The sequence below is a fragment of the Psittacula echo genome, assembly GCF_963264785.1.
Source record: "Psittacula echo genome assembly, chromosome: 14".
In the NCBI taxonomy this organism is placed as follows: Eukaryota; Metazoa; Chordata; class Aves; order Psittaciformes; family Psittacidae; genus Psittacula; species Psittacula echo.
In genome coordinates this window covers 7,308,781-7,319,183 of record NC_137750.1, presented here as the reverse complement: position 1 = coordinate 7,319,183, position 10,403 = coordinate 7,308,781, and the positions used below count along the sequence as shown (strand labels likewise).

Here is a 10,403-nt window from a genome sequence, read left to right as displayed (position 1 = left end):
GCCAGCACTGGGCTGGCTGTTCACTGAGCAGATCCCACCCCGGCAGGGCCTGACAGCAGCTCAAAGGAGACGGGGTTTGTCGCAGTTTGGCAGCTCGCGGAGCGAGAAGGAACCTTTTCTGCTTTGCTGCTTTTCCAAACGCATCAGCGTCAGGCAGCGTGTAATCCAAGGGGATGGAAATCCCTCCTGCGGGACCCTCGCACCCCTCGAGCATGGCAAGCAGTGGATGCTCCACCACGGCACTGCTGGATGTGAAGTTCTGGCTGCCCCTTGCCCAGAGCAAGGAGGATGGTGATGGCAGCGCCGAAGGCTTGTGCTTTTGGATCATGCTGCTAAATGGAGCTGCCCTCTGCAGACACTGTGCCTATGAAACCAGCACCTTGGTGCTCCCAGGGGGAAGTAGCAGCGTGGTTAGTGCTTTTTCCCCCATTTTTTCCCCTCTCTATCCCTTATTTGGGGATAAATCAGTCCCTTTTCCCACTCCCCTCCCTGCTGGCACTAACTCCACTGGGAGCATGGTTGAACAGGAGCAGTGTTGGGACACTTCCTCGCAGCAGGAGAGGTGACCCCATGGGCACCGGGTGCATTCAGCTCAGCAGCAGCTACCATGCATGCAGGCTGGATGTGGTCAGGGAGCAGCAGCAGTAGCTCCCTGCATCCAAGTGGGAGGAACGACGGCATCACTGGAAGACGGATTTCTCCAGCGGGATCTGTTCAGTAGTGCATGTCTAAATATGTCCAAGAGCCCTGAACTTGGCTTGCGCTCGGCATGCCAAGCAAGTGAAAGCATCCGAGCACCAGAAGGGAAGCTAAGATTGTACTCAAGTGCCATTTGCTACAGAAATTCCTGACAAAGGGAAAAGAATAATCTGCATATCCCTCTTCTTTTAGATTAATCACTGACACAAAACCAAACTGGAATGGGAGAAGGTGGCTCAAGAGGTAGTTGCTTCCCAATCCTTTTGGGAGTTGAGACTGCATTGGACTGTGCAGCCCCTTGTCCCCTTGCCTGCCTGGACATTCCTGAGGGGTTTAACTGCTGGAAAGCAGGAGCAAGGACAAAAAATTCCCTTTGGAAAAACAGAAACCCTCTCGTTGGCTGGGACTTGAGGTTAGTTGGAGGCGGATGAGACCCCTCTCTCCTGGCTAGTTGGTTGCTCTGATTGACGTATTTAAATGCCCGTATGTGACAGGCGAGTGCTACACCACAGACCCGACTGGTTGTAAATAGCTACAACCAGTGGCACTTTATTAGAAGGTTTGTGGAAACCTTTTAAAACTGATTTTTACTCAAGTCAACCTGGGACAAGCCCAGTTCTTTCTTTTCCCAGTGTTGATAAACTGTAAATGTTCGTGGGGTTTTTTCTAAAGGCCAATGTATATATTTTAAATGTGATTTATTCTATATATTTACTAACCAGAACTGCAAGCCTTGGACTCCAGGGTCAGGGATAAGAGGACACTGGGGTGGAGCTGTCGCTGTCTGAGCCACCTGAGGGCAGCACGACGCTGCTCTCGTTGTCAATAAGGGAATTGAACCATTTGATTTTGCAGAAAATGCCTATTTTTGAAGCTCTAGATCTCTATTTTGAAGCTACTGTATGGTGTGTAAGTTATGTACACTGCAAGTGGGACTAACTGACCCCAGCTGCTCCGTGCAGCAAGGCAGTGAGGGGAAAAAATAGCCCGTGTAATCACCAGACTGACAACAGATTCTAAACCATCTGCTCTGTTTGTGTTAATCATGTGTTTTGTTTTCCACTAACATGCAGTAAGAGTAAATGCTATTAAACAGTGGGGCATATTTTACCCTTTTGATAGTTCTGCCTAGTTGTGTCCTTCATGTCAAATCGCACCTACTCTGAAGTTCATTGAGGATCAGCTTCATCCTGACCTCAGAGAGCATCAGTCTGGGGTTTCCTCTGATAATCTCCCCTGGTAAGAGTCCTGCTGTTACCTCCAGCAAGGTTAGTGTTCAGCTGGAGTCTTAGCACCATGGTGAGAGTGCAGGGACCAACATGACCTTCTCCTGCCCTGCTTTTTGGGCACATCTGAAGCCTCAGCCACCCAAGGAGTAAGCCACAGTGCCACCAGGTCCTGCTTTGCTCAGAACAAGAAGGCAGGGCTGCCTCATCTCACCACACCGCTGTTCTCCAGAGCTCCCAGTGCCTCTTCCAGCTCACCCCAACCTTCCAACCAGAGGGCTTCACACTGCCACCAGCCAAGGCAGTGCCTGGGATCCAGGAGACCATGGGGTAAGTGACTGGTGCTCTGTAAGAAGATGCATTCAGAGCTGGGCATATCTGCCTACAGCTGAGCAGAAAGTGCCAGGATCAGGTCCCAGGAGCATCCAGCTTCCTCAGGCCATGTCCCTACAACAGGTAACTCAGAGCAGTCATATACACTTCTACCTCCTTGCTTTGCTGGGTGCAGACTCATTCCCACTCTCACTGTGTTATCCAGCTCACTCATTTATTGCCATTCATACACTGGATGTGTGTGGGTCTGAGTTTCTTGCCTGATTTTTTTTTTTAATACAATTTACAAGTTTTAATACAAATCAAATATTTGTACATACATCCCAAAAATTTTAATATAAAATATACACCATTTAAAAACATCTTGATGTAGGAAACTTCTTTCTGAAGCCATGTACCCTGACCCTTGGGTACCTCAGTGGCAGAGGGAAGGGGGGCATTGGCAATTCCATCCAAAAGGCTTCGTTCATAGGCCTTGGCTCCCTCCAACTCTAACAGGAGAAGGAGGGTGCAGGAAAACATTTGTGATCACCCAGGGAAGGAAACCATAGAGGTGCCTCCTCTAGAAGGAGGTGCAGGCAGGAGGAAGTACCGGTATCTGCTGTTATCACCTACAACAGTGGCACAGGGCAAGAGCTAAGGGTTGGAGGGGAAGGTTTTTCTGCAGGGAGCAGCTTGGTGGTGGCTCTGACTCCAGCTCAGCCTGGCCATAGAGGAGACTGTATCTGAGCTGAGCCTGGCATAGGGGAGCAAAGCTGATCTCTCAGGTGCCAGGGCAGCAGATCTGGAGCTGGCATTCAGTGAGTTCAGTGAGGCTGAGAACGATGCAGCTTGTTCTCCCTGAGCCAGGAGCTCTGCAGGCCCCAGAGGAGTGAAGGCAGAGTTCAGCCTGGCTGGCAGAGCTGAGCAGATCCTCTCTGCAAGCAGGGGTGGCCTGGCGCTGCTGCACTGCAGGACAGCAGCATGGAAGCATGAGCTGCTGGCTCCCTATCCCATGCAGCCCTGCCAGCAGCATGGAACCTAAACATCTTCTCTCCAGCCATAGGAACAGGGTCCAAGCCTCTCACCACCCCAACAGCCCTCTCCAGCATCCTCCATGTCCCCAGAGCTCAGAGGCTGGCTGTACCCCCCCTTGGCTCTCCTACCAGACTCACAGCAGGGAGAAGGGTATTGCTTAGAGACACGCAGTAGTGTGCCTGCTCTCTGGTTATGCTGAAATGTAAGGAAGACAAAGTGGAGCAGCAGGGCAGAGCTTGTGGGATCCCAGTCAGCTCCCTGCCTGCCAGGGAAGAACCAGCAGCCATTTGTTAGCCGAAGGAGAAATATCAGCTCTAGACTGTAGTGTTAATATTGGGAGCAAAACCAGTGCCAGGATCTACCAGCTTTAGACAGTTTTTAGCACTAGGAAGAGAGTCAGTATCTCCATGGGCTGAAACAATTCTGGTAGGCAAATCTGTGTGCTCCTATGTGGCCCTCAACTGTCAACCCACAATGGCACCAGTGTTCCCAGTATAACTGGGGTCTGTCCGGAGTTCAAGAGCATGTGTGCCATGCTGGGGCAAACCACGGTTTGCAGCAGCCCTCAGGAAGAGGCTCCTCCCAGTGAAATGAAGAAGAGACCTCCAGAATAACAGGGAACAGGTCTGAGGGCACTGTCACAGAAAGATATGATATGGGATGTTTCCCTGTGCCTTGAAGAGCAAGTACGGGATGCAGCACAGTGCCAGAACTGGGAAAGAAGGTATCCACCAGCTCCATGTTAGCCACAACTGCAGCATGCAGATATCCTGCCTGGAAAGACATCCCCCTCCCTCCACGGCAGGATAGGCAGGGCTCAGGTTTTCTCTCTAGCTATGGCCTTCTCAAGCAGGCATTTTACTGAAGCAAACCAGCACTGTGAATCACAAGAAGGATGATGGTTATAAACCGCTCTGGGGCTTGCTAAAGCAGATAAGAGCTGGTTCAACAGGGCTGGAGGAAGCTGAGCCACGCTGACCCCCTGCAGGCCGGCAGAGCTGCCCTCACGGCCTCCCTCCTCACCAGATCACTAGGGTCAAATGTGGACAGCTTTTCTTAAAGCCCTGCCTTGAAGCACTCAACAGCCGGCACACGGCTACAGCAACAACGCTAGAGGGCAGGCCTGGCACAGCCTGGCCATGGCAGAGGCTTTCCCAGCACCCTGCCAGAGACCCTTCCCCGTGTCAAGTTGGGAATGTGAGCTCCAGTTCTCATCCGGCACCCAGCGCTCCTGGAGCTGCAAGAGAGAGGGCTCCTTTGCCCCAGGACACAGGGAGGTGGGTGAGGACATGCACAAGCATCATCCAGGAGAGCATGTGGAGATGGAAAACCAAAATGGGTTTCAATAGCGATCTCTTGCTTCAGCAGCCCTATGCTGGCCCCAGATTCCCCTGCCAGCTCCAAGAAACCCATCTGCTCACACAGAAGGAAGGAGTCACTTCATTTCAGCATCACCATGCTACTAACAGAAACCTCTAGTAATAAATAAATAAAGGAAGAGCAGCCGCAACAGCCACTGGAGCTTGTAGGCTCCCTTGGGAGTGCCCAAGCAGGCTGGGGAAGGGCTGCATACCTGGAAGATCCTGCTAGCAGTGCCCTGTCTGGGGCCCCTGGAAGGTGCTGATGTAGTTTTGCAGGGAGCTGTCTGGTTTGCATGTGTGAGGGAAAGCTCCCCGAGCCTTTGGAGCAGCCACTCTCAGTGCAGGCTGTGGCTGTGTGGCCCTGGCTCCAGGGAACTCGAGCTCAGAGTGGTTAAAATGGAGAATTCATCCCCAGCTTTGTTTCAAACTGCAACTTCTGCCTCTTCTGGTAACGGACTCGCACCCTGGAGGAGGCAGACGAAAGAAGGGAGTCAGCATATGGACCTAGGCCCTGTAGTACCGTAAGAGGGGAACTGAATCCAGAGAGCAACCCATCTCAGTCCTACCCCATCCAGCCAAGTCCCATCTCCAGAGAAAGCAGAAAAAGGTCTAAAAAGCCTTCGCCTTCCCAGGAACAGAGAGAGCAGCTCTGTCCCCATCAGGGCTCTCTCAATCCCCACTGTTTTTCCTCACCAACCCATTTCCTGACAAAGTGCTCATTAGTGTTAACTCCCAGCTCTGCTGCTCCCTGTGCTAGGAAGAACAACCAGTCACTTTGCCTGCTCCTAATTCTTGGCTTCAGCCTCTTCCTGTGAAAACGAGTCCCACAGTCCAGGCACTGTGTGAGGATGTATTTCCTCTGCTGTGATTCAATGCCTCTCTGTCCTCGTGGGACGAGATAGAGAGAACAGCCCTCTCCAGTTCCATACCGGTATTCCACAGGCCTTGGCTGTGTCCCTCTCATTGGTTTGAGATAAGGAGATTTTGGTCTCCCTTCCTGCTCCCAATCACTGCCACTGCCCCTCCCTGACCCTCTTTCCTCCCCAAGAGGTGGAACAGGAGCTTGCACACAATGGCCAGGTGATTTACACAATGCAATCATCTTTTCCTTTTCATTCCCCACCCTCTTCCCTGTGCAGCATTTCTCTCCAGCTCAAGGCCAGGCTGGAGTGAGGCTCCAACCCTTTCTCCCTATCTTCCCTACTATCCCCATACCTGATTTCATGCAGCTTGACAATCTCGTTGATGATAACCACAAGGACCAAGGAAAGAAAACCCAGGAGCCATGAGACCGGTGAGATGGAGACATGGTTAAAGGTCAATGAAGAACTGAGGTTTTCCCAGAGTTTCAGGTCCAGCACAGTCTGTGCCACTTGCCCCAGCAATCTAAGATCATAAAGAGACACAGCACATCTCAGCAGAGCTAACAGCCTTCCCAGGATCTGCACATGGAGGTTGAGGCCCAGATGTAACACTCCTGAGTTCACAACAGAGACCCTTCCCCAGTTCAGTGCAGAACAATCGCCATGTACTGTCGTTTTCCTCAGCACCAGCAAACTGGTGCTGGAGCAGATCTAGAGCCCTCCCTCCTCCAGCATCCTGGAGTGCTCCAGCAGGGCCTGGGGATACTCACACAACAGCCACAGTGAGCGTCCACCACCGGTTGGAGAGGGGGCTCTTCTTCCACAATGGCTTGGTGCGATGGACGTGGGTGATGGATATGAACACTATGGGACAGAGGGAAGAGGGTTATTTAGCATCAGACACACATACTTTATAATATACACCAACAGCTATAAACTCGAAGAGCTTTATGTCCCTGAAACCAATCCTTCATTCAAGGTCCTTTCAGACCAGATTCCCCACAGCAATTCCACGATATGCAGGGTGGGAGGAGTGCAGCAGTAGTACTGCACAGGATCACTCACTATGGCGGTGCCAAGGTTGGTTTGCAGCCAGCACGCCACAAAAGATCGGGCAAAGGACCACAACTAGGGAGCAGGGGATGTGCCCTTGTGTTTGGGTCACTGCAGGCCTGCACCAGCAGAAAGCTCCAGCCCAGAGATGGGTATTTAGCCAGAGTCCAAGAGCATTTGCTCAGCTTTTCCTTGGGCTCTTCTAAACAGCATTTCCCACCTGCCTCAGTGGTCTGAAGGACATTAACAGTCATGCACACTACATCTCTCTAAAGTAAGGCTGCCTCCCAAACGAGGAAGTGTTTCTGTTGGCCTGGACAACCTGCACAGCAATGCTCTGCCAGGCACCAGGGCACAACACCCTATGACGTGGCAGAAAGGGAACAGAGACCCTTTAAGGTATTCAGAGATCAGCTGGACCTTCTCTGCCAGGCAATGCTATCCAGGTGGTGAGGGTCAGCCAGGAGCTGACTCCCACCCCTCCTCAGGGCTTAAAAAGGCTTCCAGCAGACAGATGCTGCTCTTCTGGTGAAACTGGAAAGGAGTCAGTGTTTCATCAGGTTGGTAAGAAGCAGAATCAGCTCTGAAGGTGCTGTCCTATCTGCAAGGGCAATGTTTAGCAAGACAAGGGCTTTATGGCTGTGCTGAGAGACCACTGCAGTGTCTGCTTCTACCAGGGAGCTTGTACTCTGGAATAGGGGGCAAGTTTCCCCCCAGAGTGGGTAATGGGGGTTGGGGAACAGAGATTTACCTGTGTGTAAGACAACCAGACCAGCTGTGAGCTTCTGGGCTACAAGAAGAGCATTGGAAAATGTCCCAAACCAGTCAGGAGCACCATCAGCATTGCTAGTAAATGAGAGGATACAGGAAGATGTCAACAGTGGGGACTTACTGCCTGACCTGTGCCCACCAGGGCCGTGCCCCTGCTGAGAGAACTAGGAGTGAGCTTGGAGTCAGCCTGTCCTTGTACCAGGAGGCAACAGTGAGCAAAGATGCAGTTACCAAGGCTATGGGGAAAGCCCCCCATCCTCTCTATAGCCATTATAGCTTGGTCATGCAGGAGTCTGAAGCTTGTTAGAGGGGAATCAGTCCTTCCTGAGAAGGGCAAGAGCAGCAGGCCCTGCAGGGTGAGGGAGGTGTGTGCCAGGCTCAGTTCTCACCTGTGCAGCATGATGGAGGAGCAGGCTGTGAGATTGAGGCTGGTAATGTTCACCCCTCTGCAGGACTCATGCAGGGTGAACCCGAAGCAGATGAGGCAGGAGCAGATGGTCAGGCTGAATTTCAGCAGGAAGCAGAACAGGAAGTAGTGCTGAGTCTGTGAATAAGGGAGAGGCAGGAGGATGATGTGGGCATGTCACTGGCCCAACCTCCCCTGCATGAGCCATCAGGGGACCAGTGGCTGCAGAAGACAAGCTGTAGTACAGGTGAGATGCTGCCCTGTGGGCACACTGGCACTATGGGATTCCCTTCCTGTCAGAGAATCATAGAATAGTTAGGGTTGGAAAGGACCTTAAGATCATCTGGTTCCAACCCCTGTCCATGACAGACTTTTGGATAGCATGGCTCATGCCATGGATCAACTTCCCAAGTGAGCTGGAAGGCACAGGGCCCCAGCTATGCATCAACACTGGGACAAAGCAGAAGAGAAAAACATGTGAACTGTTTTAATCTGATGGGTCACCTACCTTTTTAGGAATGGAAGTCAAGTTTTTTCCTGTTGCCATGGTCATGATGGAGCTGTGGGGAGGCTTGCCCAGGAGTGAGATGCTGCAGAAAGGTAAGTTTGTGTCTCAGTAACAAGTTCAGGCACCAGAACTCTTCTCCTTTTTGACTGTTTAACATTTGAACCCAAATAACCTCCTCAGACAGCTTGAAGCATTGGCACTTATCTGGCCACTGCCTTAAGCATATGTTATAAAAGGTGTTAGGTCAGGTGCAAACAGGGAGAGAAGTGACCTCCAAATGTGTGATAGGGGAAACACCACCCATGGTACTTTGACCTCTGCCTGACTCACAAAGGTCTCCATCACCCTACAATCAGTGCAGTAGTATCAGGATTAATGACACTAAGATATGATTTTCAGCTGGAGGTTCAAGCCACAAGATAGTAGCAGCTCTCAGACAGCAGGGCAGGGCTAACACAGCAGTACACAAATGCTCCTGTCTATGTTCCCAAGCACCTTATTAAAGCAGGTGTTTGGAATAATCCTTCCAGCCTTCTTACCATGCCCTGGGTGATGTCAGCTTCCTTTTCCTATGGACACAGTGAGGCTGGGGGACTAGCCTGTACATCCTGTGGGTGGGAGGCAGGAGATTCCACCCTGACAGACTCACCTGAGCAGTGGGTAGCAGAAACAGGAGAGCCACACGATGTCTGTGGTACTGAGGATGGGGGGCAGCTGCACCAGGCAGGAGAGGAACTGCACAGGAACAACCCACAGTGAAGAGCATGAGCAGTGCTAGGACAGTCCTGTCACCCAAGATGCCATTGTCCTCCCACAAAACACTGGGATGAGCTGGTAACCAGGCTGCCACTGCACACGCTCCAGGCTGCTGGGGATGCTTTTCCCCAGGGAAAAAGGATTTGAAAAGAAACCCCTGTTATGAGCATCAAAGAGAAGGGGCAATGCAGCTGAGAACACATAGTCTCTGCCTGTACCTTCCCCAAAGATGCTGTGTAAACCTGACTAAAGGCTACTTTCCTCACTTGCCCCACTGCAGCCACCCACATCCATGCTAGCACTCCCATCCTCTGAGCTAAATGCTGTCCCCAGCCAAGCCAGGACTCACCTGAATGACAACCAAGGTCAGCTGGCACTGCAGCAGGAAGAGGAAACACTTGCGGATCCCATAGGTTGCATGCCTGGCCTGGAAGGAAGCATAAGCCTTCAGAGCCCTTTGCTGCGATGGGAGCGGCTATCAGCCAAGAGCAATTATTGGCAGGCAGGGGCAGGACATGAGGCCTGCAGGGGAAGTGGGAGGGGAGAGGATCTGGACCCACTGTAAGCAAAAGGGGAAGGTCTCTTGCGTACATGTACAGGTTGTGAAGGGAAGGCAGAATTTAGACAACGGTTAAGTTTAAACCTCCTGGCTTTTCTGGGGTACCACTTCTCACCAGCACTGCACTGGTGTTTGGCTAGGGATCTCTGCAAGCTTCTATTTTATCCAACTGAACAGTGTTCATGTTCTGCGGCCACAAAACATCATTCCCAAACCATCCCCTACACCTTGGACTGGTAGGGCCAGGCAGGAAGAGTGTATCTGTTGTGCTTCCTGAACAAAGGACAGGAAACATGAGCGAAGCTAATGCTGGCAGCTTCCACAAGAATGCTCACATGAGCTCCCAGCTTTGCTCTCTGTGAGCTGCAGGAAGATGGGTGAGTGTTAGAGAGGGGATGTGCCAGGCTTACCTGTTCTATGAGCCTGATGATGCTGGTACTCTCCTCTTGGCGGAAGGACATAGAGCAAGGCAGGCTGTTGAGTTGCCCTGAGAGCTGCAGAGGGGTGAGCTCATCAGAGACATGAGTCATGGTGGTGCTGGTGGCATAGCCAAATGTCTCCCAGGAGCAGCGAGATGGGTAGAGAGGGTCCAGTGCTATACTGCAAGCACAACACAGGAGCATTAGGGAAAGTCCTCATCCCAGAGAAGAACCTATGTTCCAATGCAGTCCAGCTTGTACAGTTGTGCTGTGCTATGACACCTCTATCTACCTGCTGGCAGGGAAGTCCTGAGCTGTGACATGAATTTAGGATCAAGCTTCCTAGACTTTCTGTAATTCCCAGAGAAATAATGAACATATTTGGGGTTTTGGTGTTTGAAAGTTAACAAATTGGCTGATCCAAAGGGGCAT

At 51.6% G+C, this 10,403-nt stretch overlaps 1 protein-coding gene across 4 annotated transcripts in view; it reads right to left on the bottom strand.

The window, feature by feature from the left end:
- Nucleotides 1-2,266: 2,266 nt before the first annotated feature.
- Nucleotides 2,267-10,403, bottom strand: part of TMEM94 (transmembrane protein 94) — a 50,233-nt gene continuing 42,096 nt past the window's right edge. For 3 of the 4 annotated variants that reach the window (XM_080629290.1, XM_080629292.1, XM_080629289.1), the window contains 9 exons: nucleotides 9,963-10,152; nucleotides 9,343-9,420; nucleotides 8,887-8,972; nucleotides 8,238-8,319; nucleotides 7,713-7,867; nucleotides 7,304-7,398; nucleotides 6,270-6,363; nucleotides 5,852-6,022; nucleotides 2,635-5,100 (listed from right to left, as the gene is read on the bottom strand). In XM_080629290.1, the coding sequence (XP_080485416.1) occupies nucleotides 5,028-5,100; nucleotides 5,852-6,022; nucleotides 6,270-6,363; nucleotides 7,304-7,398; nucleotides 7,713-7,867; nucleotides 8,238-8,319; nucleotides 8,887-8,972; nucleotides 9,343-9,420; nucleotides 9,963-10,152 (1,024 nt within the window). In that variant the 3' untranslated portion in view covers nucleotides 2,635-5,027. Of the gene's footprint in view, nucleotides 2,373-2,634; nucleotides 5,101-5,851; nucleotides 6,023-6,269; nucleotides 6,364-7,303; nucleotides 7,399-7,712; nucleotides 7,868-8,237; nucleotides 8,320-8,886; nucleotides 8,973-9,342; nucleotides 9,421-9,962; nucleotides 10,153-10,403 lie in introns of those variants that run through there. The other variant, XM_080629291.1, reaches the window with a different exon arrangement.